This window comes from Bradysia coprophila (assembly GCF_014529535.1).
Source record: "Bradysia coprophila strain Holo2 chromosome X unlocalized genomic scaffold, BU_Bcop_v1 contig_39, whole genome shotgun sequence".
NCBI classification, from domain to species: Eukaryota; Metazoa; Arthropoda; class Insecta; order Diptera; family Sciaridae; genus Bradysia; species Bradysia coprophila.
Genome location: NW_023503329.1, coordinates 2,708,389 through 2,733,454, shown reverse-complemented (window position 1 = coordinate 2,733,454; position 25,066 = coordinate 2,708,389). Strand labels below are relative to the sequence as shown.

At 36.7% G+C, this 25,066-nt stretch overlaps 5 protein-coding genes and 1 non-coding gene across 8 annotated transcripts; 3 read left to right on the top strand and 3 right to left on the bottom strand.

Moving 5' to 3' along the window:
• Positions 1-640: 640 nt before the first annotated feature.
• On the bottom strand, positions 641-5,277 carry LOC119069806. Its single transcript, XM_037173963.1, has 4 exons — positions 5,024-5,277; positions 4,898-4,946; positions 4,185-4,838; positions 641-1,285 (listed from the first exon to the last, which is right to left on the bottom strand). Exons 1-4 carry the CDS (start codon positions 5,113-5,115, stop codon positions 1,163-1,165), a joined length of 918 nt encoding a protein of 305 aa, XP_037029858.1. The 5' UTR covers positions 5,116-5,277; the 3' UTR covers positions 641-1,162.
• A 2,969-nt stretch (positions 5,278-8,246) lies between these two features.
• Positions 8,247-10,439, top strand: LOC119069820 (programmed cell death protein 6). The gene is made up of 4 exons (XM_037173985.1): positions 8,247-8,486; positions 8,611-8,717; positions 9,613-9,881; positions 9,954-10,439. The coding sequence occupies exons 1-4, from the start codon at positions 8,431-8,433 to the stop codon at positions 10,053-10,055; spliced, it is 534 nt and encodes a 177-aa protein (XP_037029880.1). The 5' UTR covers positions 8,247-8,430; the 3' UTR covers positions 10,056-10,439.
• Positions 10,253-14,312, bottom strand: LOC119069803. 2 transcript variants are annotated; one of them, XM_037173958.1, is made up of 6 exons: positions 14,146-14,312; positions 13,398-13,639; positions 13,161-13,340; positions 11,436-11,646; positions 10,985-11,368; positions 10,253-10,918 (listed from the first exon to the last, which is right to left on the bottom strand). In XM_037173958.1, exons 2-6 carry the CDS (start codon positions 13,568-13,570, stop codon positions 10,613-10,615), a joined length of 1,254 nt encoding a protein of 417 aa, XP_037029853.1. In that variant the 5' UTR covers positions 13,571-13,639; positions 14,146-14,312; the 3' UTR covers positions 10,253-10,612. The 2 variants fall into 2 exon arrangements, with proteins under 2 accessions (XP_037029853.1, XP_037029854.1); XM_037173959.1 differs by having other exon boundaries at positions 13,398-13,614; positions 14,150-14,312.
• Positions 14,313-16,062: 1,750 nt separating this feature from the next.
• Positions 16,063-17,376, top strand: LOC119069808 (trypsin 3A1-like). Of its 2 annotated transcripts, XM_037173967.1 has the most exons (4): positions 16,067-16,090; positions 16,182-16,466; positions 16,534-16,986; positions 17,046-17,376. In XM_037173967.1, the coding sequence occupies exons 2-4, from the start codon at positions 16,241-16,243 to the stop codon at positions 17,273-17,275; spliced, it is 909 nt and encodes a 302-aa protein (XP_037029862.1). In that variant the 5' UTR covers positions 16,067-16,090; positions 16,182-16,240; the 3' UTR covers positions 17,276-17,376. The 2 variants fall into 2 exon arrangements, with proteins under 2 accessions (XP_037029861.1, XP_037029862.1); XM_037173966.1 differs by having other exon boundaries at positions 16,063-16,466.
• Positions 17,377-18,067: 691 nt separating this feature from the next.
• On the bottom strand, positions 18,068-18,139 carry Trnah-gug. Its single transcript has one exon. It is a non-coding gene; the product is annotated as a tRNA-His (tRNA).
• Positions 18,140-21,468: 3,329 nt separating this feature from the next.
• LOC119069800 (SET domain-containing protein SmydA-8-like) lies at positions 21,469-23,222 on the top strand. The gene is made up of 3 exons (XM_037173955.1): positions 21,469-22,663; positions 22,837-23,003; positions 23,089-23,222. Exons 1-3 carry the CDS (start codon positions 21,538-21,540, stop codon positions 23,218-23,220), a joined length of 1,425 nt encoding a protein of 474 aa, XP_037029850.1. The 5' UTR covers positions 21,469-21,537; the 3' UTR covers positions 23,221-23,222.
• The last annotated feature ends 1,844 nt before the right edge of the window (positions 23,223-25,066 follow it).

Here is a 25,066-nt window from a genome sequence, read left to right as displayed (position 1 = left end):
TTATAGTCGCATAGTTACGAAAACATCGTTGGTTTTGAGAGAATCATTTAACTTATGGAAAATTTCGAATCCCTCCGCGTCAATGTTGTAGTCAGGTTGAATCTTTTGATTTTGATTTTGTTTTTAAAGAGGTTGTAAGGTTACAGAACTCATCTCCAGAAATCGTCTGCTAATTTAAGATATTGTGTAATGAGTACGTTATTATCCGCAAGTAAATCACTGAAATGAGTAACGAAATAATAGTCCTAGGTACTGTTAACGGAATATCGTCTTCAGTAACAGTTCTTGGTACCAAACATAATTTGACAAATTTACTTGATTGTAGCTCTCCAATCAACCCATACATGTCACTCACTTCTAGAGGTCACAAAATCCACACTCGGATATCTATATAAATCTCTAACATATCGATCTTAGAGAACGATTTCTGACGACTTAATTTTAACTAATCTGTGGGTCATTCGCCATAATGAGAGGGAACTACATTCAAATTTAAACTGGACTAATTCATTCATTCCTGAATGTTTTGAATCTTTATAGCACAGATCAGTTAAATTTAACTTGTTTTCGCTCTCCGTCTATCGATAACTTTAATATAGGACATGGATGGATCAGATGGAAAGATGTTCAGCGAAGTTTTTTTTTTAAATAACTTTATTGGAAAAATATTTGAAAATAAAAAAGATTCAAAATCAAACCCAAAACGGAAATTATTAGGTGAATTCAATTTCATTTAATTTTGTCACATTCATTGTCGTTACGCTATTTATAGAGTTGCTCTTTACATGTCGACAGCATTGCGTTAATCACTTGCGGCTACGAGCTGCCAGTAAAATAATCAATTTCCTTGTGAATCTTAAATATTCGTTCCCGTTAAGCCGGCAGTGCTCGTATCCGAGTCCTAGTGAGATCGCACTGTACAGAAATTGAAATAACATAAGAATTCTCATAGCTAACATGTATCCGGTTGACTTTTGCATTTTCGTTTTTTCCTTTTTAATTCGGCTCCCTCATCGATTCTATCAATAAAATGCGACGATTTTGTGATGTGCTAAATGTTTCGATCCTTCATTGTTGTGAGTATTTGTGGCAGACGGTGTGTAGTGGATACATTTATCGAATCGGGAATGAACCAATTGCTACGGGGTCAAAATGTTGGATTTTATTGTTGAAATCTTTCTTGGGCTGCTGCAAATAATCCTAATGTTTGTGATAACGTTTCCAGTTTGTTTAAACAATTCAAACATATTCGTTGTGGCAGTGTGGTTTGGTCGTCTTTGTGAATCTGAAATTGAATACATTTTTGGTGAAAATTCATACAAGTTACGCATAAGTTACGTGCACAATGATATCTTCTTCTTTTTCGCTCTATCCAACGTAACTCTTACGAATTTTCGTGGGGCTACATTTTAGTAAAATTGTTCGACAAAATTTGAGGAAATCGTTTGTAGGCCTTACTTAGACTACATTCTGTGGCACATAAAAGTAGTCACAATCACATCATATGATCATTCATCGATGATGATTAGAATGTACTTAAAGTTAGGTTTTCCCACACATCTATAAGTTTAAGCAAATCCCACCTCTGAAGGACATTTCTAGAAAATTTACCTACAGAGAAAAACGGTCACCTGAACCGGACTTCCCCACACTTTTGTTACGCTCACTTAACTTTCACGAATCTTCTATTTCACATCTGCGTCTTTTGGTTTCAAGTTCAATTTCTTGTATGTGAGTCTTGGTTTCAGACACCATCTCTTAACATAGGCTTCACATGTCATGTACAAATTGTGTCTGAAAAGTCAGTATCTACAATCGAGCCTAGTGTAGATCTTTAGAGAAATTGTCATTGAAATTTGATCCGAATGGATGTGGTATTCGATGACTTTGTTTAGTGACTGAAAACCCCAAAGAATAACACCCATTTCACATTTTCCAAAGGATCTAAATGTGTAGAATCCAAAACTCTATCCAATCAGACAACCAAATTGTTTGTCCAAATGTTGAAATTTTCTTAAAATCGCAATCAATCAGGATTCTAAGACCTGATAACATATTCAGCCTGTTTGTTGGATCCTAGATCACATCGAATCGTAACAATTCTACTGTAAGAAGATTTTGAATGATTATATGAGAACTCTCGGGAAACATTTCTTGTTTACAATTTTTGTTGTTTTGATTCTACACAACATATCCATCTGTCACGCAAGAAAACGCATAGCGTTATTGTTAAAGGTGCATTGCTGTTACCATGGATTTAGATTTTCTTTTCGTACTCTGGATATTTTGTTGACTAGAATCGACTTTCACTAAGTTTCAAGGTTCTGAAAGAACAGGTTAGGACAATTTCGAGTTGATCACGAAGGCGGTGTGATCAAAATTTTCCTGTAGCGCCAACTAGGTTTGGAAAATTTTATATGACGATTAATTTCAACTTAACAAAAAAATTTTTTTTTCAAGTTGACTTTTCAAATAATATTAATGTCTGAATTGTCAAAATTTGTGTTTCTCCCGCCTTCGTAAGTGTCTTAACCTGTTCTTTCAGAACCTTCACTAAGTTTAACTTGTTCGAATGAAATGTGGCTGGAGCACCGGCTGGCATTCATAGCCCGAATGGCAGCTAACAATTTTTCGATGATCTGAAGACATGATTTTTTACAGAAAAATAATTTTGAAAAATATTAAAATTCTGCAAGTCTGGTGGAATTTTAAGGGCAAAATCGTACGTTAGATTTACATTATTGATGAGTACCTTGAAGTACTCTATATTTATCTTATCCCATGTATGGATAGTGACAAAATAAGCGATCGTGTATTAGTAACGTCCTCCACATTCAGTGCGTAGAGAATCAAACAAATACAAACAGGACATATTGAAAGAATAGGAAATACATGTGTGTCGCAAGGAGCGTAAAATGAAAAAATTGGGAAAAATATGAGATATCGTATACCGCTACGTATACTGTTTGAGGATATCTTACGTTTATCTTTTATCCCGAAATAGAGCAACGATCAAGCCATTTGTACGATAAAAGCTTAAATGTTTTATGTATATGTGCAAGGTGAAAAGTGATATTAGGATATGAGGATACTCAGATACTTGTACTAAGTTGCGAATTGGTCACTTCGTTACGAAATTGGCCTTCTTCCTGGCTACTTGCGGTCGCTCCCACAAAATAAATAGTTGAAGGAAAATGCGTTCAATCTGTTCACAAAACAGACAATGACTCTCGATCGTCGAGAGTAAAAAGCGAAGAGTGTCTAATTCAACCATCATTGTACCTGCCATGGTTTCTTTGTCTAGATTTTCTCAAGCATTAGATTCACATACTCCCGTTTTACAAAGAAAATGTTTTCAAAGTTCAAATAACTTTCCCCGTCCGAATAGCTAGATCTGATGTTCCCGATTTTCGGTTTTCATAGCGTTGCAGACCCATACTTAAATTCTCTCTTCATCATGAATAACGCTGCTTCTTACTTCTTACTTCTCCGGCGCTACAGCCACTTGCGGGCCTTGGCCTGATCGAGAATCCGGTTCCAGCGAACCCTGTCCCCTGCTAACATGAAGGATGAAGGATGAATAACATCCAACGAATAAATCATTTTTAGCTTCTATGTAAGCCTCGATTCGAGGCCCGCGAATGGAGTTCGGATTGGCCTGAACTGAACCTGACATTTTCAGGGTTTCGGGTTTGGGTGACCCGAAATTTTTCCACCAGAAATCAAAACTTTTCATGGAAAATTTCGGGTTCAGTTCAGTTTGGGTCAAACCTGAAATTGAAAGTTCACGTTCTGGTCGAGCCAACTCAGGTTCGTTTCAATTTCGAGTCAAACCTGAAGTCTTAGTTTCGGTTCAGGATCGGGTGTCAGGCACATCTGCTTGAATCGTTCCAATCATTACTTCTATTACAACTCATCTTCGATTTCTTTCCGATCGAAAAAAAACTTTTTCAGTTCAGTAAAACCGAGAGCGATAAGCTACTGGAGAGACAAAACACAAAAAAGGCCACATCTTCTGGTAATCTCTACCTTTTTGAATGAATTTTAGATTTCCTAAATTACGAAACTGTCGAGACTTGTCGGATGTGGATGGTAAAAAGTTCCTTACACGAAAAACAGTGTCTTTGTTCCCTATCTTCCACTTTAAATCACTAGACGAAGATTATTACACAAAGCGTACATACCTGTCTGGGTAATGATTTATTGATATGATCCAGCGATTGACGTAAATTCGGCGCGAACAGATCTACCATATCGCTACCATTCGGCACCGTATCCGCACAGAGACGGCACACATTTTCGTAATCTACTTCCTTCACTACTATCGTATCACAATTGTATTTGACATCTTCAGCGAACTCATCATAAATATCGTCGGCCGGTTCATCATCCTCCAGTCGCTCTTCCATCATAAATTCAACATCATTGTTCCGGTAAATTTGTATGGGACCTTCGGCATTCGTAGCCAAACAGTACGCCTCCATGCCATCGATATCGTATTCTTGTGACTTGCCTAAGTACAACGAATCGTCGTCCAAAATCTGAACGCTGGTGAGCTCAGCCACACCAGTACCGTTTCCGACACAATCGATCGAATCAATTGACGATAATTGCGATAACGTTTGATCGACATTGGATATGCTGTTGTTCGGACTGTATTTGTTGTTGCTGTTGTTTTTGTACAGGAACTGGTCGATGTTATTTTTGAATATGGTCGGAATAGGAACGTTCACCGGACGACTGGTTTTTTTCAGCAATTTTCGTTCATGTGGATCTTTGAAGCAATCGTCGGTGAAATGTTCCGAACAGATGTGGTATTTGATGATGTTGTTCAATGGCTGAAAAATACCATTTCGCTTGGTGAATTCTTTACCCAAAGCAGAAAACTTTCTTTTACCTTTTCTAAAAGATCTTCGCGTGAGGCAGCCACACACCATGCTCTTGCGCTAAAAATTATTTTCGAAATTTTTGTTCAAATCTCTTGACATTATCTCGGGAGGAAAAAGAAAGAATCAAAACTCACAAATCTGCATGTCGGGGAATGCCAAAGTATTCGACTTTTTTGTTGGACAGCAACGAATTGAAACAATTCGTGGCACAGCATCTTTTCGACATGGTCGTTGATGGGATTTTCAATAATTTAACGAAAAACGTAGAAAAAGGCTCCGGAATTTTTGACTATTTGCAAACAAACATTAACAATAAAAATTTCGTGTTGTTGTTTCCCTTTTTTAACTATGTTGCTATTGTGTACACATCTCTGTCAAGAACTGTCACGCGAGAAAACGCATTGCGTTGTTGAAAAAGTAAATGGGTGGGGAAATGATTTAACATGTCGTCTTACCATGGATTTGTAATTTTTCTTTTAACACTACGTATCTGACGTTTATTTCTTATTATATCGGATCTTTCTGGACCGGGTCGACGGGTTTCAGTGCCAAGATCGTCAAACTGACCCTCGGAATTTAAAAAAAAATATATTTTTTTTAGATAGATGTCACTGCTACAGCTGTGCCAGACCTGCATATTAAAGTTAAACAGAAAAGTGTGCGCCTGTCTCCAAACTTATTTTTGTGGCAACGTATAAAAATGAGAAATGAAAACCCACCAGAAACCGGTAACGATCGTTACGATCCACTTGTCAACCAAGGTTCTGAACCTTTTTGTCAACGGACGATACATAAACAAATTCCTTAATCTATTGTGGAGCTTGTTATGGTGTTGCGGTGAATTGAGATTGTTTTTAGTATGAATGTACCGTGAAGCTTGATGGGCATTTCCAATTTCGCGCCTGTTTCCTTTCCTGTTTCCTGTCGTCTTTTTCGATGAAAGTATACTCTATAGGTTATTATACTCTATAGGTATGGTTTAATGACAAAATTTGTATGGAGTGGAGGAAGTAGCGATTTCATATAAACAATTTCACCTCTCAGTGATCGTCATTGAAAGGTGAGTTTTTTTATATGAAAGTGCTATTTCTTCCGGTTTGTATGGACAGACCATACCTGGTTTGAACTTTCATTGGTTTTTTTAGGGTATACCTTTTTCTACCTCTGAAACTCCTTCAAAATTTCTATGTTTTATGTTAAAAAAGGTTCTAGAAACCAATGTATATACACAGGTATGGTCTAATGTCACCTCGGAGGAAATACCGATTTTAAAATCGGATTCTAATGCACACATTTTCATATTCTTTTGACAAAAATAATGAGTACGTTCAATATAAATCGACACATTTTGAAGAATCTGCCATACCTGGTATGTACATTCATTGCTAAAAACAACGAAGGCACTTCGTTGTATCGTATTTTTGACAGAAAGTGACAGATAGTGATAGAAAAAAGTAAGAATTTTTTGAGAATTTCCTTAGAATTGGCAATGACTATAATCACACCATTTATTTGGACCAGAGTCCAAACAGCAACGATCAATGTAGCTGTTAAAAATTTGTTATTTATGAAAGAAATTTTTTTGTAGTAATGAATCGGTGCAGAAAATGGAGGGTTGCAACTTAACAAAATTTACATGTGGTATCGCCCTGGTACATATTTTTGATATTTTGTGTTTAGGGAAATCGGTTTCTCAGGTTCAATTATTTGATGTCGAATCAAAAGAAATTTTGTTTTCATTTCTCATTTTTTTTGTAAACTCCCTCAAGGTTCTGAAAGAACAGGTTAATAATAATAATAATCCTGGCAAAAACTCTTTCAGAGCAAAGTTGGACGCAGTCTACAGTCTATATGTGTGATAACTTCTAAAACAAGTGATTTCGATGGAGGTGACGTCGTTACGCAAAATTGAATTTCACAGCCATTTAATTGAAATTAGCTGGCCTAGTTTTCAAAACCATTCGACAATAAAAATTTTCAGAAAAAATTTTAACCAACAGAATTTTGACTGAAAAATTTTCAACAAAAAATTTACCAAAAAAATTCTGCGTCGAAAAGTGGCAGATGCTCACGGACAAACCTACGAGAACTTTAATCTGCCACTTTTGACGCAGAATATTTTTGGTAAATTTTTTGTTGAAATATTTTCAGTCAAAATTCAGCCAATCTCCATGAAACTTTGCAGGAACCTTAGTCAGGCCATTAGAACTTAAGTTTCATTCATCATTATCCCAGGAAAAATCAGAATTTTGTGTAATTAATTAATTAATTTTCATTTCTGTCATATAAAAATGAACAGCCATTTTGTGAAGTTGGTTGTAATTTGGCAGCAAAATTTAAAGTTTTTGAATATTATGTAAACCGTATGGGTGGGAAATTAGAACAATTTGGCTACATTCGGGGTATGTTGTGCAGCTGGAATAATTTGGTCATTTTCGGGGTATGTTGGGCAGGTGGAAAAATTTAGTCACTTTCGGTGTATGTTGGGCAGCTGGAAAAATTTGGTCACTTTTGGTGTATGTTGGGCAGCTGGAAAAATTTGGTCACTTTTAGGTTATAGGTTGGGCAGCCGTCAAAATTTGGTCACTTTCAGGGTATAGGTTGGGCAGCCGTCAAAATTTGTTCACTTTTGGGGTTGATATAACGGCCATTTGTATATATTTAGTTAGTATATAGCTATACGTTACTATATAGCTATATTAACCTGTATGTAGTAAGTATATAGCTATATGGTTATATATATGGTTTTATATATTCTATATATAGTTATATGGACCTATATATAGTTCGTATATGGACATATATATAGTTTTTATATAGCTATATGGACCTATATATAGTTAGTATATAGCTATATGTACCTATATAGTTAGTATTTAGCTATATGTACCTGTATATAGCTATATGGTTCTATATATTGTTAGTATATAGCTATATGGACTTATATATATAAAGAAACTTGAAAGATTTTGATTGTTTGGAAAAAGTCAATTTGGTGTATTTAGTATGAAAAGTGACCAATTTCAAAACGATGTATCTACGGTAATTTTAAACCTACATAGTCGAGTGATAGCTCATTTCGTTCGTATTTAAAGCGAGAATATTATGAATTAGATTTTGTAATGATATAGACCGGAGGGTAGAAACTGAAATGTTCGGCTATACGCAGTTGACGCGTCTCAAAAAAAATTCTTCGTTCTTTTTTTGGGAGTTAGACTGCCTATTGATTTACACTCTCCATAGAGATGGTCTTTGGTGCAAAAATATTTGAAAGAAAACCTTGTTCGATGGCTCACGTTCTTTTAAACGTACTCATCAAATTATAAACACACACGTCAACGTCAAACTGATATGACGAAATATATACACATCCAGTCATATACTCATTATATTCAACATTTCACCATAGAATTTCTGCTCAATAAAATAACAGTTCTTCGCTGATCACTCGATATCTGTGCGAAAACGTTTTTTGAAAAACGTAAAAACTTGTTTAATCTTCAAATAATCGAACTAGATCACTACTAAATAGACAAATAAAATGGCATTTCAATCGCCAATGCCAAGTCAAGAGTTTTTGTGGGACGTGTTTCGAAGGTAACTTAACTAATAGATGTAAACATTACAAAAAAAAGTAAATTTCATTTTCAAGTACAGCCAGTTTTATGCTGAAATTTCGGATTCGCGAAAATAAAGAAAAATGTTTTATCAATTCTTTCAGGGTTGACAAAGACAACAGTGGCTACATTAGTGCCGATGAATTACAGCAAGCCCTATCAAATGGTACCTGGAACGCTTTTAATCCGGAAACGGTTCGACTGATGATAGGTAATACATAATTATATTGTTTTGCATATTTGAGGCCCATTTCGAAGCCAATTGGTGTTCAGAGGTTAATTCGCAACATCGTCACATGAATTACAATTGATCTCGCACTTGGAATTCTCTTATCTATACGGAGTGACTCATTTAATAATTCTGAATTTTGTGTTAGTAGATTATAATCGTACCGGAGAGAGTCACTGTTTAAAGTGATTGCTTCTGCTCAACTATGATCATGTTTCATCAGTATACGAATGAATGAACTCGATTAAATTTTGTTTTCTGGTTGTGGTAGACCGTTTTCGCGGTGGTTTTCTTTTCAAAATTGATGATTGGGCTAGAAACTGATCAACCTTGAACGAAATCTGTTTTGATCCAATCGGTTTTTCTCAGCACGTTCAGATACAAAAAAAATCGTACGCCTGTGAATACCATATTTGTCAATATTTACGGCTTGAGTCGTCACATTGAAACTTTTACGTTTAGTCAAATTTTCAACACGCAATTTGTAATGGATCGTTCAGTTTCGCAGTCAGGGTGATCATTGAAATCAAGCAAGGCCACACATTACTGTGAGCCATTTATAAAGTACTACTACTTAGGGGGCGAGGAATCATAAAAATTTTCACTGCAAGATAATGCTACTCACGATCTCTTCGAAAAATCTAAACTTGTTACCTGCTAAGTACAGAAACGAGTCAAGAGATTTTTAGATTGCTACTTGGTCCGCTACACAGATCTTGGAACTCTACAAAGACAACAAACAGTCATGCTCAATCAACCCTATTGGGCTTCGGTTGCCTGTCTTGACGAGCTAACTTAATCTTAAAACACAATTTCCCGACGAATGCAATCGTCCCAGGAGGTCACACTAAACGAAACATTTAATTGAACATTGCAGGAATGTTCGACAAAGAGAACCGTGGCACCGTATCGTTTCACGATTTCGGTGCGCTGTGGAAATACGTCACCGATTGGCAGAACTGTTTCCGTTCATTCGATTCGGATGGTTCCGGTAACATCGACAAAAATGAGCTTCGAACGGCGTTAACCGCATTCGGCTACCGGTTGTCCGACAATTTGATCAACATTCTGATCCGGAAATTCGATCGATTCGGCAATGGTACGATACTGTTCGATGATTTCATACAATGTTGCATCATTCTATACGTAAGTTTGGTTTTTGTTTGTTTCTGGCCTTCAACGGTATATTCCGGTAACTTATTTCAATTTCATTCAAAGACACTGACATCTTCGTTCCGCCAATACGACACGGATATGGATGGTGTCATAACGATTCACTATGAACAATTCCTGAGCATGGTTTTTAGTCTAAAAATTTAGGAAAACCAAAAAAAAAAGAAGAAGAAAAACGTGGAGAGATCTCCACCACACGACACACATACACATTATAACTCAATGCTAATCAAAAAATGGTCAAACCATTCTATTTTTGTAAAAAATATGTGAAAAAGAAAATTTTAATGTTAAGGGTTCACTTGTAAGAGATAGAGGGAGGGAGACACGAATAACCAGTTTTGGTCGGTGTATGTTCACCATTTAGATTATATAATATATTTGTAACGTTTCGTCGCGCTACTACTTTGTGCTTTTTGTAAGATATCTATGTTCATTTAAAAATTAATAATTTTTTTCTCTTTACAAAATTTACCTGTTCCCCTGTGAATTTAATGAAAAATAAAAAGCCAAATTTATCACACACTCAAAGTGAATTCGTTCGTTTAATTGTTACAATCGTATAAGCCAAGATGTGATATTATTTATCAGCAAGTTCCCTTACAACTGTATGTCGGCTGAATGCAAATGAACCAAGAGTTTTCTTGTGTGGCTAGCGTCATTTATTTAGTTCCCTGAGAAAAATTACAACTCAGTAATTAAACTTAGTCCAGAAATCCCTTGTCAATTGCATGTTTGAATGTGTTTGCCATTCTAAGACGTCCGCTTTTCGTTTTGCACGGATGAATGACGAGAATCTTATTCAGCGGAACAGCTTCGTCACCTTCCATTTCACCGAGATTCGGCGTATCTGTATCATCCATTTCGCAATACGGTAACGCTTCCATTGCCATACCAACGCCAAAGCGGGCGGAATTCTTGAGCTCTTGCTGTAGAGCAGAAAATGGGAAAACTTCCTCAGCATTCGATCCAAGCGCTGAAAGTACATCCACTACCGAACGATGGTAAATCTGTGATAAATTAATGAGATTCGATTATCCTGTATGTGACAACACAACCGAAGATTTAACATATACCTGAACGAGTTCGTCGAAATGGTTTTCTCGCACGTCCTGCTGTGTACACGTGTATATTAAAAACGATATATCTGTAGCCGGTGATGCGACTCGAGCTAACTGAAAGTCAATCATTTTTGAGTCAACAGCAACGGAACCGGCCGCATCGTATTTGAGAAGAAAATTGGGCGCCCAACAATCACCATGACAAATAACCGAATATTTTCCCGGTGTGCTGACCAATCGGATCATCGTGTCAAAAAAACCGGGACCGGTGAACTCTTTCATTATGCTCTCGTACATGGTGTCACCATACTCACGACACATAGCGTCCCTGGCAACATTTATAAAATCTATTTGGTACGGTTCGTACCACTGGCGATATGGTTCTCTGTAATACATTTCCTAAAATGCAGAGATTAGTTATTTCGGTCGTGTTCATGACAAACACCAGATAGCAACCAATTCTCACTTCAATTGCGCCCACAATTCTTTTGAACTCTTCCGGCTCCTGATCTTTTATCGCGAGTGATATGGCATGAAACTTCCCCAGAGTGGTCATAATTTTCTTGCAATGATAAAAATCCAGACCATTTGTTCGGTCGGCAGTCTTGTATCCATCGCGTGATAAGTCTTCCAACGCAAGGAAATCGTTTTCACCGTCTACTACTGTAGCGTAACAACTAAACGAAAAAAGCGATGAACTTTTAGATGATAATTTTGATGAGAGAAGGTGATGCGGTGGAGACGGAAAACACGGTAATTGTAATTGACCAAAAGGGAGACTTTAAAGATGCCTTATTTCTGTTTATATTTTGATGTAAGGCTACATTATGTAGTGTTTGCTGTTCGTCACAATCCAACAACAAAGCTACAAACTGGAAAACTTTACTTTTATTGTTACTGTCCAAAACCTTTACTTGACTGGGTGCTTTTATGCTTGCATAGATCAATTACAGACCTAAGGACCTGAAGTTCCTGAAGATCCAAATATTACTAACTCCGAAGAATATTCTTGCACAACAGTAAAAAAAACAGAAGTTGGGATGATAGCAGATTTAGTACACTTACAAATTTGAAACTCTAATGGATGTACTCTGCACTCTTGAGTTTTAAACTACATTTAGGCTTTGAACTCTTATCGGTTAAAGGTTCTTGAATGTTTAGCACTTGCGTACTCTCTTTAGTACTTGTACTTGCGTTAGTACTAGGGAAATTTCTAAAAGTAAAATTTTAAAAACTTTTGAGGGATTTTTTTGAAAGTGGACCAGGCTCCGTCGGAGCTATTTTTTCGCGGCGGTTTGTTCATATGCCCAGATAGCCCTTGGCCCCAATAGTTCAAAACCGCTGTCGTTTAATTTTCATATTTGCGTCTTGGCTGGTGGTGAAGGTGCAAAAGTCGAAAAAAGGGTGTTTTTATACGTGATTTACTGCCGCTACAGACAATGGACACACATGTGTGGCGGCTCGTTGGATAGGTACTGTCCAGGAGAACCGGGGCAAGCATAGATATCTTACATGTTCTGTGCCATTGTTCGAAAATAACAAAAATATTGTGTCAGTCAAAGGCCATAAATTTTGATGAACTTCAAAAGATGATATCTCGCACCTGGAGAATGTTTATGATTAGATCATTGGATGCAGACATCAAAAACAGCATAATTCGTGTATTTTTCTAAAATCAATATTTTGCTTTCGAGTGAAGGAAGACTTTTGCTTTATACCCAAAAAAGTATCCTGAAACCTTTCACTTCTATGGCAATTGTAGAGCTGGGTTAAGCCTCTATCAGGGCAACCACTGATCTGTTCAACAACAGTCACCAGGTACAAAATATCACCAAATAAAGCCCATCAAAATTTCCGGCCTTTGACTGATACATACTTTTTGTTATTTTTGAATAGTGCTTGAGTACACATTTGATATCTGTCTTTGCCCCGGGTCTCCTGGACAGTACCTATCCAACGAGCCGCCACATATGTGTGTCCATCGTCTGCAGCGGCAGTAAATCACGTATAAAAAACACCCTTTTTCGACTTTTGCACCTTCACCACCAGCCAAGACGCAAACATGAAAATTAAACGACAGCGGTTTGGGACTATTGGGGCCAAGGGCTATCTGTGCATATGAACAAACCGTCGCGAAAAAAAAGCTCCGACGGAGCCTGGTCCACTTTCAGAAAAATCCCTCTTTACTTACGATGCAACTCGACTAAACTCATCCGGAAAACCCTTCGCCTCCTGAAATTCAGCAAACTTTCTCAACACAACCTCATAGAAGCAGCATTCATTCCGGAAAAAACCAGCTGACCGAAATGTTTTCCTTCGCGATACACTTTTCGGCATCGATTTGATGATCATTTGGAGTTCAAATTCGGTTCTAAGACAAGACGTTATTCAGAACTTTCCTAATAGCATTCTGAACAGCGAGACTCACTCATCCTCTCTGATTCCGGTTACAATGAGTCGATAAACGTCGCTTAAAAACGAATCACCCTTGCGGAAACCATCACCGAATTTATATGATTTATGTCTAGTACCTCCATGGTTGCGGACGATTGTGTCTAATACTTCTGTGGTAAATTTTGATGAAATTGTTTCTAGATCCATGGTGAGAAACTAAATTTTTAGATTCACTGGTTGTTGGTTCGGTGCTGAAGATAGTCAAATACTTATTGTCTTACTGTAGGCAGCGGTTTAAAGGCATTACAATTTGAAATATTTTAAAAAGACTTAAAAATGATAATTTTGGGTGGTAGTTTTAAATGGTAAATTTATGGAATGCAATTGAGAAAGAACAACAAGAAGTTCTTGTCTCTTCTATGTAGTCATCGCGGCATGACATTTATTCATTTCTACAATAACAAGGAACAATGCGCATGTCCGTAGTAAAATCGTCTTTGGAATGCAACAAGGAATTTGATTGATGCATTCTTTATTAGGGTGAATCGTTGATGATAATTTGTTTCGTAAAAACGGATTATTGATTCGTAATCGTCAAAAGTGTCTGCAAAGTCGCAATCCACGTTATGTGTAAATGGATAAGTATGAAAATGAGTCATAATACCATCGCGTACGCATTAATGCCAATAAAATCAAAAAAAAATATTTCCGATCAAGAACCCACGCTTAGCCATAAACTCCTTTCCACCGAAAGCAAATATATTAAACATTTCACACCAAACTTACTGTGATAGTAAAACTCCCGGAACTAATAAACCTGTTTTCGCAATCGCGGACGATGTACCACTGTTTTATGCGAGTTCATTATCCAAATTTGAACAAAAGTTACTTTATGATTCTGATTTATTTACTGCTTCATATACATACCCATCCGCTCAATACAGAATATTTCGATAAAAAAAATGTTTGTGAACCAAACTTTTCTGTGATACCTATTCAACATTGTATAATATTGACTAGAGATAGAGATATCGCTATTTGCTCACGTTAGAGTGCTGGCTTTTATGTAGGTTTTTTTTATTCCATACCACAGTATCAACGAATTAAATTAGAGATATCAAAACGGGGAACTATCGTCTGATTTGATTAGTCAATTGTTTGTTTTCATTCACTGAAATGCGAAAACTAAATTGATGTTTGATGTACAACAATTTGTTTTCTTCTTATCTTCAGCTTTATTCAATTTGTTTAAGTAAAATAAAAATCAAATGTGATATCACTCGATAGTGGTGCCCGTTATAGCATTCAGAAAATGGAAATGCTTATTAGCAGCGCTTGACCGCTTGATATCATTGTGATGTCGCAAATACAAGTGGATTGTGGACGTTTTGTACTCCTTACGAAAGTTAATATGATTATTGAGTGAATCCATTAGAACCCAAATTATATTATTCATTCCACCCTACATGCGATATCAACGTTACCAATTTCTTCACGGTAACAAGTTTCCAATTCTTTTCAATGTTCGCATAATATATTATAATAAAATTTGTTACTGTAATGAAGGTCAATTCATACAAGTTCTTAGTAGACACAGGTGATTTTTACAACCTCTTGCGGACAGGTATCATCTGCTATCAATGACGACTTCAAGAATAATCGCCAAACTCTGTCTAATGCGGTCTTATATACCAAAAAGTATGTTCAATAAAATGAAGTACAAGATTTGAAATCAATTATCTCTTTTTTAAATTTTTTTATTTGAAGATAAGCGAAAAAAAGACTGCTCAAATTCAGTAAAAAATCGATCTTTTCAAAAACAGAAATCTCTTGAAAACACTTGGACCAAGAATGAAGTAATTGATCTGTAATAGTAAAATTGATGACGAGACTGCTGATATGCTTTCCTTCTGGGAAACTACGTGAGAAAACGCTGTCCCACCAGTGCCGCACTGGCTCAAAAAAGCCAAAAGCCAAAAGAAATTGTTCAAAAGGCCCTTCGTTGCCCCTTATCCATATAAAAAATCAAAAAGGTAATCGCCCAAACGCCCATAGGAGGGCCCACCTACTTCCATTGGCGTCTGACGCATCTATTGGGGCACTATTTCCTTCTTTTGGTAACCAATCGCAAATAGCGTCGTCACAGTATTTGCTCGCGTAGTTTTCTGTACACTGAAGAGCATTGCTATAGACTGTTAAAAATTCTTCGTCCCAATGAAGACAGGATGTTTGAAACGCTATTTTATCAGCTGCATGATGAAAAGACTGTGTTGTTTTTGTCTAGAAAATGGTTAGCCATCCTGAGTATCTGCGCTGGACGCACAACAGGCCCATCTGAGGCTTAGGTGCAGGCGTAAAAGCCACCCACTTATTCTATCTATCTATCTGCGTCGATTAACGTTTTCCCTTCATTGGTAGAGTTTTGATCCTAACAGTGAGTGCCAACTGAATACTGTCTGTGTCTATTTGTGATTAACATTTTTCAGGTGTTGCTACCTTATTCAGCGGATAAATAGAAAAGCTGCTGGTGAGGAAAGCGCTACTTTCCCTTCAATAATTGACGGCAGCTGATTGTATGCCTTGATTTGAATTGCAAATTTGCGATAGGCAAGCAATCGTTTTTTAATTAAAAAGTTCTCTATGCCACCCAGTTTTGATAATAAATAAATTTTACATAAAATTCGAAAGTGTTTATAGGCCGAGGAAAGCTTCAATTAGAGTCGAACGGTAATAACCTTAAACTAGTGGATTTGACCCGATTGCACACTGAGTGAGCAATTATAGTTTTTGACTATATAAAATCGCAATTGTACCACAGCCTTTTGTGTCATCGAATATCTACTAGCTACCAGTACAACACGAACAAAATAAAATAAAATGGAACCGAAACTTGGTGTTCTTTCACTTCTACTTACCATTTTTCTATTCGACTGGGCCGATTCGGAGGGAAGAATCTATGGAGGCTATCAGGTTGATATAACGAAAGCTCCATGGATGGTTTACATCGGGATATTTTTTAAGAAACCATCGAATAGCAAAGCACTTTACACATTTTGCAGTGGATCGATTTTGAGGCCTAACTTAATTTTAACAGCCGCTCATTGTGAGCTTTTTTTAAGGTAGTCCGAATCTGGCAATATTTTAACAATTTTTGCGCCCTTCTTTCTCAGGTAATAAAAACGAGACTAGCGGTAAATTAAATTCAGCCAAAAGATACGTAGTCAACGTGGGATCGAATCTCAATGATTTGTCTGGAGGTACCCACCATTCGGTCAAAACTGTATTTATTCATCCAGAATATAATGGTGGCGGCACCTATAATTTCTTTCATGATGTCGGATTACTTGAGCTGAAGACCGATATCAAACTCGGAGATCGAGCACAGCTCGTAACTATCGCATTACCAGATGATAATCCGAAGGATGGTGCCGATGTATATATTACTGGTTATGGTCGAAACCCTGATCATCCGGGCGACAATCGGTTGTATCAAGTTCAGATGAATGTGATCACTGCCGAAAAGTGTATCGAATTACTGGCAAGAGGAACGGTTGAAGAAGTTGACCAGCATGAGATTTGTGTTGTAGGCAAAAATAAAAACCAATGTCCAGGCGATTCGGGAGGCAAGCTAAATCTTTAATTTATGTTTGTTTTATCCATTGACAAAAAGAAAACGTTTCAGGTCCACTTCATGACGTATGTACGGGACGTCAAATCGGAATAGCTTCGTACGGCAGCACAGATTGTCGGAATCCTAAACCTAGCGTTCTCTCTAGAATAACAGACAATTTGGATTTCATCAATCGAATTATCCAGAAAACGAGCAATACAACCGCTGATCACAAAAAGCATCGAGATCCACAATCAGTGAACCCAACATCATCTATGCCTGATATTCGTCCAATCAGTTGATGTTCTAAATGTTGGATTGCTCTCGACATGCCAAACGGGGTTAGCCTCTCAATAAAACTTTAACATTTATGACCGGATCGGAACGAAAAGTATAATAAAAATTGGAAAATTTCTACATGATCTGTTGTTTCTTCGAATAGTAAGAATAAACGGGAAAAATTTTGTGGGGTAAAACAACCAAATACGAGTACCTGCTTTAATACGGTTCGATCCTATACGCTCAAATCAGCAGGGGCTCGTCTTTGGTAGTTATATGACCTATTTTTGAGAATTTTAATTTTTGTCAGATTAATTGGCAGTTTTCATAACTTTTCAGAATTCAAATTCCCCAAAATAGGTCCGGTCAATAACAGAAACAATCCAAAAAAAATTCACAACGGTAGGCTCGTACAAGTTAGGATTAAATTAAGACAAAAGCATAGAAAACTAAGCTTAGAACCGGAACCTTGGAGCCTTCACTCATATTAAACAATAGGGACATATCATTTTCGGCTGTTTCCCCTTCATAAAGGAGTCAAGTTGCAATTTTCTTATGGAAATCCATGCTACTGCAATTAAGATCACTAGCGCTACAACTACTAAAAATTCAATGTCACTACAGCAGTTACCATATTTCTAATTTCAAGATCAAAATCCATCAACTTCTTGAAAAACAAATACTGGCAACTCGAATGGGTCGAACGTCGACACAAAACCTCAAGTACCTAACATAAGAATGACTGTAATTCAACTCTTAAATGACGAAAATATGAAGAAAAAAAATTTTCTCCTCCGTGACAATGTTTTGAACATTGCCGTGACCAGGATTCGAACCTGGGTTACTACGGCCACAACGTAGGGTCCTAACCACTAGACGATCACGGCTATTGGAGATATACATTAAATCGAATAATTAATGGTATTTGAAGTACCAACCGAATATGTACGTATCTGTATCAACACAAACATTGAATTAAATTTTTTTTAAACAAAAACAACGTTACGTGTCTCGGTTGGGTAGGTACGTGTTATATATACCGTCTACGTTATTTGAACTTTACTACAGATTTATAATTTCTTATATTTTTTTCACAACACTCTCTGCTGGCGATCGATATTTTCAAACGAAAAACAACAACAACAATGAGACCAGTGTTTGCTCTTTATAAAATCAGAGTTAATGTTGTGCACATAACGATATCCATATATGCGAGAAGTGGACTAACACTTGTCGAAGCACCTCTCGGAACGAAATTAAGTGTTAAATACTGTGAGACGGTGTATTTGTCTCAAACACTTTTTTTTTCTCCTAATTTTGTGTATTTTTCCTCAGCAAAAATGTGTAAAGCTAAAAATACTCTGTGCCTTTAAGCAAAACAAATCGGTTATAACTCATGGAAACATAACTCATTAGGAGGTATAAACACATAAATGTAATCTAAGGGCAATTATGGTTTGGACTATATTCAACTGGTGGGCCAGAAGGGTTTCCAGCATGGGTCGACGAAATATGCAAGTCCCATTGTACAAAATCATAATCACCAGCATACAGTCTTGTATGCCACAGGTCAGCACTTTGTTTGTAAGTCTTAGATAGGCGGCATAACGATTTAAATGAGAAAATATAACTGACATTATTTCGGTACATATCTAATTAAAATACATTCCAAAATCCCTGTCCTCGAAATGTTTTTTTTCGAAAGGCTTCCAGATCCTGGGAAGTTGTTAGTTAAATTTGTTGAATCACTTCCAAAATGATTTTTGTGGACTTGGTTCTCACGAACGATTATACAATAAACATACACCGTTCATGTTGAATCGAGGGTGAAATTCTCGTGTGACTATCGTAAATCCGCCGTTTTTCTTTTTTATTTCACTCGATTCTATTAACGATTCAATATATTCAACCAACACGTTAGAACTATCGTAAAATGTAATTTTTTTAAAAGAAGTAATCAATTTTGACTTCAACTTTAACAGCAGTCAGAGTCGTGTAACTTTGTTAGAAATTGTGACGTACAGAAATTCCTTTTTCATCTGGGTTGCATGCTTCCGCGGAAGTTGAGTATACCTACTGTCAGCAATAAGCTGAAGCGTATAAGAAGTTTCCGAACAAATGAGATAGATCCTGCTACTGTTTCTGCTTTAGGCCATTCTTCTAAATTAATGGTTTATCACTTAGTGATGTTTTTATTATTAATAGAATTTTAGACGGTTTAATTACGACTTGGAGAAAAAATCTGAAGATGAAAAACTTAGGCCAAAAGACGGTTACAGTTATTCTACACCGTATTTAAAATAACTTAATGTACGAGTCTCACATGTCGACATCTCATGTAGTTGTAAAAAAAATAAACAAATTACGCACAATACTGTTGATACAGTTCGCGAAACACTTGTCGTTAGTTTGTGCGAGGTTTATTTTGATGCTTTCGTCATCTATCAATTACATATTTAGACATTTTAGCCAGACTCATCTACATTGTTGTTGATGTCGTCTGCAATTTTTCGATCATTGGAATCTACTTTTTTGAGCCAAGTTTAGGAATTGGATTAGTGTCTAATTCGAATGGACATTATAAACCTAAGAAAATACTTAAGAGGAATCAACACTACGTTCAATTGTAGCATAAATTTCTGCGCAAAAGTAATATATTTTCGAAGATAATTTTGTATCCGCGTCCATTCTGGAAAAAGTGGGACCATTGTTTTGTGTGAAAATGTGTTTGCTTTGACTAAAAATAATAAATGTTTTTAGTGATATAGTAGGCACATCACCACAAACATTTATCATTGTTACTCAAAGCCAACACTTCTTGACACAAAACAATGGTCCCACTTTTTCCAGAAAGGACGTGAATACGAAGTTATTCGGCAAGCCTCGGCTTCTTCGTGACATGTGTGTAATATATATTATTACATAAGCGAAAACGAGACAACAACATAGACCTGATAAGATAAAATACAAATGTATTCTATAACTTCAGCGAAGTGGTGATGACTCTTAAAGGTCTCGGCGGCAAGCGAATATGATAGGAACCACTTGCTGGGATATTTTTTTTTAAATGTCATAAAATTCGTACAAGGATGTAGTGACTCACAAGTCTGCGTGGAAATTTGCGTTAGAATGTGATTATTCGTTGCAGTAACATCAACAATGAGTATTTGTTGTAACTTAAGGTAAATCACGACTCGTTTCTCTTGTTACATTCACCGTTGGACATCTGATTCCAAAAATTTGACCTTCTGTTGCATCAGTGACATTGCAGAACTCGTTTTCAGAAGAAATCGTTTGTTAAGACTCGAGGCATTAAAAATAAAAAATAAAACATTTTCGTAGGAAAGTCGTAGGAAACGTTTACCGTCACACTTCTCCGTGTTACATTTAAAACCATGATATTTTTAAACGACACATCGATGATGTGTTTATAAAAATGGAATCTGCTATCAGTTATAGGATCTCTACACAGCAAACTATACTTAATCAACATAATCCATGCGCAGTTGTTTATTTGCATTTATTTGAAGAAATATTACGTAGACGCTTGGTGATTTAAAATCGAACTGGTAGGTGGTAAGTTTCGAATAAATGTAATTGGAACAGAAACTGTACTGGTTTCTGGAATGCAAACTGCACCGGTACCGAATAGAAACTTAGGGTATCTGTAAGTTTAAATGCGGACTGACCATCAAGATCTAATTGTGGCTTTGTTCTAGGCGCTTTGATTACTTCTTTCCTATGCTGACGTAATTCGAAAGAAAAACAATTTCGTTGAAAATGTTTTTTCTTCCGAACTACGGCAGTATAGAATAATCTATTCTTCGTTTTTAGGAAATATACGAAACTCACTAGAATAGAACTTTTCGAAACAGTAGCGATAGAATGTAGTAGCTTTAAGCTCCAGCTAAGGAATTCCATTGAACAATAGAACTGGGAAAATGTATCAAAAAAATATAAATTAGCACAGCGGAATTGGTGTCCGGGTCGCGGAAACTCTGTCCTAATAAGTTGATTCGATGGGTACTTTCTTTCGATGCTGGTAATGCACCGATTAATTTCGTTGCGTTTATTTCACATGAAGTACGTTTCGTACGCACTGTTTTTTTTTACCTCTAAAATAACATTTTATCGAGAAATTTGTGTATTTGAATGTTTGCCAAGTTTTTTTTCCACTTTAATTTCTACATTTCTAAAATTCTCATCTCAATTCGGATCGCATCAAACCCATCAAATTCAATTGGTTTTAGTTCTACGAGCTGTGAGAAAACGGTTTGACAAGGAAATGGATTCAAATCTAAACGTTCATCAAAAAATTGTCGAGATTTCGCTAAAGAATTACCATTCCAACGAAAATCCGTGGAAACTGGCGACCATTGGAAGTGTCGGCCGTGGATTGATAGCAACTCGCGATATCAACGTGAATGAATTAATTTTTTGCGAACCGCCGCTTCTTATTGGACCGGTTGGCAATGAAAAAGATGATCTCGTTTGTTCGCTTTGCTATAAACCGATCACCGAAACCGATAAGTGTTCTGACTGTTCGCTGCCGGTGTGTCCGAGTTGTTCGGAAATGGGTAGGCATGTGGAGTGTAGCTTTTTAAAGTCGTTGAACTTACACGGTAAGGGGTCGCTACAAATGGTTAGGTCATTGACTGCTATTCGTGGTCTATTCCTTGATGAAAGTGAAAAAGAAGTTTTGAATCTATTGCAGTGTAATCGTACTGGAGATATCGTTAATTCGATTAATAATCTGCTTAACGAAGGTAATGAAAGTAGTGAGAACGCACGCGACGAACTTATTCGCGTGGCTTCAGTCCTAAGCACGAATGCCTTTCAAATCGTTTCCTTATCAAACCATTACCACCTAAACCTGCGCGGTTTGTATCCACTCATGAGTCTGATTAACCATAGTTGCACAGCGAACGCTCGATATTGCACCGACACTAATTACGTTACGAGTCTTTACGCACGCAAACCAATCAAAATGGGAGAACAAATATCGATAAGTTATGCCAAAGTTTTATGGAGCACACCATCCAGGCAAAGTTATCTGAAACTAACCAAACACTTCACCTGCAAATGTAGCCGTTGCATGGACCCGACGGAAGCGTCAACATTTTTGGCAGCTGTGAAATGTTTTGATCGCACTTGTTCCGGATTAACATTACCGATTGATCCTACAAGCTTTGTTTCGGCATGGAAGTGTCAAACATGTTCCGCTTTATCGGAATATAGGACTGTGCTTGGTTTACAGGAAGTTGTATCGTGCATGATGAAAGGAATAGTGGACAACGATTCAATTCGAGAAATCGATGGATTTATTGGAAATCGTTTGCTGAAAGTGTTACCAGTTTCTAGTCAATATGTGGTGGAGTTGAAAATGAAAATTGCTACGATCAACGTGAAAGGTAATTCAAGTAGATGGTACTCCGAGAACCACCATCCTAATTCTATTTTTCGCAACGTTCAAATAGGGTTGACCCTATTTCTGCTGCATGCAGAATTTAATTCATTTTTCGTTGAACAAATTGCTCCCATTATTTCGTGATCATTCATTTGCATTTCTTATCTAACATTTTAGACCTGTCGATCAGTGAGTGTAAATTGGTCGAAAAATGCTGCCAGGACATTTTGCAGTTGTTGGATAAACTAGAAGCCGGTGAATGTACGTTGAAAGGTCTTGTAGAATTGAAACTCTTCCAGTGTCGACAACTGCTCATGGAAACTGGCAAAAAATCCATGACTGAGGTAAGAATACGATTTTAAATTGTCTTTCATCCATTCCTATCAGAGGTGGATTTATTTTGTCCCAATTTGTTATACTTCAATTAAGTTCGAATCGAATCAACAAAGACTCCTGATGAATGCTTGGTCGATACTAAAGGATAACATTGCTGCACCAGCCAATTTATCAGACACGGTAGAAAAATATGTTTTGTGCAAAATTCAAAATTTAATAAATTAATTTCACTGAAAAATGTCCAAAGAATTTTTTGTTCTGTGCCAACGCACTTCAAGCAAGCAAAATAACTTCGAGTCACAGTTGCAGTTTGTCCGATTTTTTTCAAAATTCTTTTACAGTGCCAAAATTTGTCCAGTTTCAGTAGTCTCTTTAGAGTAACACTCATGCTTCATGCGTGTGTTGACTATGCCAATAAAAATTAAAATTTATTTACTAAGTGGCAGTAGCTGAATTAAGATGGAAACAATGCACAAAATCTGTCCATCTGTGCACGACTGTTATGGCAACCGTTTATACCAGTTATTGCTCGTCGAGATTTAGGACTTCTCTTTCACAATTCTTTTCCCTGAATTTCCAATACCACACTCTCACGGCATTACTAGTATTGATAAGAGTCAAAAAACCATATTTGTTTGTCACATTTTAAACCGAATACTAATTGCTTTCCAGTGTATATAGACGATCTGTGAAACATGAATTTAAACGAAGTACGAAATGAAAAATTACAGATTGCCCTTGATTCGACTCCTGTCCCCACTGGGACCTATTACCTATTACGTAGTTAATTCCTCACAATATCGCTGCCTCTTTGGAAGTAGGTGGGACAGAGTTTGCAGTGGTAGTTTTGGCTTCTATATGAACAAGAGCTTCAAGCATGAGTGGTTCTCTAAATACAGTACTGGAAAATGGATCATACAAAGTTTGGCACTCTAAAAAGTGTGAATATTTTTATAGAAATTAGGACTCTATTTGACAGCTGTCACTAAGATCACTTGAAGAGCGTTTATCAAAAACAGTTAAGTCCAACATTCTCTTCGCTCTTTTAATATTAATAGTTGACGCACCGACTATTGAAAACGCTTTGATCAAAAGAAGTGGAAGAATCGATCATTAAATTGGTGATGTGTATGACGTCCGCGAAATTCACGCTACTATGCAAGAATAGTATTTTTCGTTACGAGTGATGAAAAGTAGAGTTTTCGATCGTGCAGTGACGAAATACGTCGAATTATGATTCTAAGGCACAGAAAATTATTTTTTCATTGCACAAATTACGAAAATTGTAATTTTCGCTTTACTTCGGCCACGGGCTGCAAATTTCGCACACGGTTGGATTTTTTTACTTTCGTCCTTTGTGATTAAAATAACCATTTGATGTGTGTGGAAGTAACAGTCCGAATGCAAGGATACACAGATCGAGGGATTCATACCAAACCAAAGGTGCGGAACCCTCATTTTCGCGTTTTTCACTTTCGACCCTCAAATGTTACCGGCAACTAATAAAATTTCTTTTTCATGTTTCTCCGAGTGTTTCACGCCTCAACTCAACTTCGCCTCGAATCAACAAAATTCACACTAAAACTCTACTTTTCATCCCTAGTCATGTAAATGTACTGCCACCTTTCGAAATACAACTGTGAATGGTTGAGTTGATCAATCAGTCCGGGAAAACGATTCCACAATCTAATGTAAAGGAAAAAACGACAACACAAGCAGCCAGATTCTTTGATTATATAATTTTATTTAAATAAATTTGCAGTTCAAATATCCAATGTTAAAAGACGTGTCACACAATTACTAATTCATATTCAGTTTTTTTGTATAAATTATTCATTTTTTTTTTGCTTTGTTTTGTTTATCTTTTTCTTAATACATTTGTCTACATTAGAGAAGAAGTACAAAAATAGTCGGAATAAACCCGTGCGTTACATAGTTTTCATAGTTAAATTGGTTCTCTTCATTCGATAGGAAAACAATACCCGTCTCGTTCATATAATCACGTAACGCAAACAAAAAAAGAAATTACAATTTCGAAAATTGGCGGTAATATTGTGTTGTCTGAGCACGC

Coding starts and splice junctions, on each gene's coding strand:
- LOC119069800 (XM_037173955.1), top strand. CDS start 21,538: ATGGATTCAAATCTAAACGTTCATCAAAAAATTGTCGAGATTTCGCTA. Junction 22,664..22,836: donor TGCTACGATCAACGTGAAAG/GTAATTCAAGTA, acceptor CTAACATTTTAG/ACCTGTCGATCAGTGAGTGT. Junction 23,004..23,088: donor GCAAAAAATCCATGACTGAG/GTAAGAATACGA, acceptor ACTTCAATTAAG/TTCGAATCGAATCAACAAAG.
- LOC119069808 (XM_037173966.1), top strand. CDS start 16,241: ATGGAACCGAAACTTGGTGTTCTTTCACTTCTACTTACCATTTTTCTA. Junction 16,467..16,533: donor AATTTTAACAGCCGCTCATT/GTGAGCTTTTTT, acceptor CTTCTTTCTCAG/GTAATAAAAACGAGACTAGC. Junction 16,987..17,045: donor ATGTCCAGGCGATTCGGGAG/GCAAGCTAAATC, acceptor AAAACGTTTCAG/GTCCACTTCATGACGTATGT.
- LOC119069820 (XM_037173985.1), top strand. CDS start 8,431: ATGGCATTTCAATCGCCAATGCCAAGTCAAGAGTTTTTGTGGGACGTG. Junction 8,487..8,610: donor TTGTGGGACGTGTTTCGAAG/GTAACTTAACTA, acceptor CAATTCTTTCAG/GGTTGACAAAGACAACAGTG. Junction 9,882..9,953: donor AATGTTGCATCATTCTATAC/GTAAGTTTGGTT, acceptor TTTCATTCAAAG/ACACTGACATCTTCGTTCCG.
- LOC119069803 (XM_037173958.1), bottom strand. CDS start 13,570: ATGGATCTAGAAACAATTTCATCAAAATTTACCACAGAAGTATTAGAC. Junction 11,647..13,160: donor GAGTTTAGTCGAGTTGCATC/GTAAGTAAAGAG, acceptor TTTTTCGTTTAG/TTGTTACGCTACAGTAGTAG. Junction 11,369..11,435: donor GAATTGTGGGCGCAATTGAA/GTGAGAATTGGT, acceptor TCTGCATTTTAG/GAAATGTATTACAGAGAACC.
- LOC119069806 (XM_037173963.1), bottom strand. CDS start 5,115: ATGTCGAAAAGATGCTGTGCCACGAATTGTTTCAATTCGTTGCTGTCC. Junction 4,839..4,897: donor GCGAAGATCTTTTAGAAAAG/GTAAAAGAAAGT, acceptor GGTATTTTTCAG/CCATTGAACAACATCATCAA. Junction 1,286..4,184: donor ATAAATCATTACCCAGACAG/GTATGTACGCTT, acceptor ATTCAATTTCAG/ATTCACAAAGACGACCAAAC.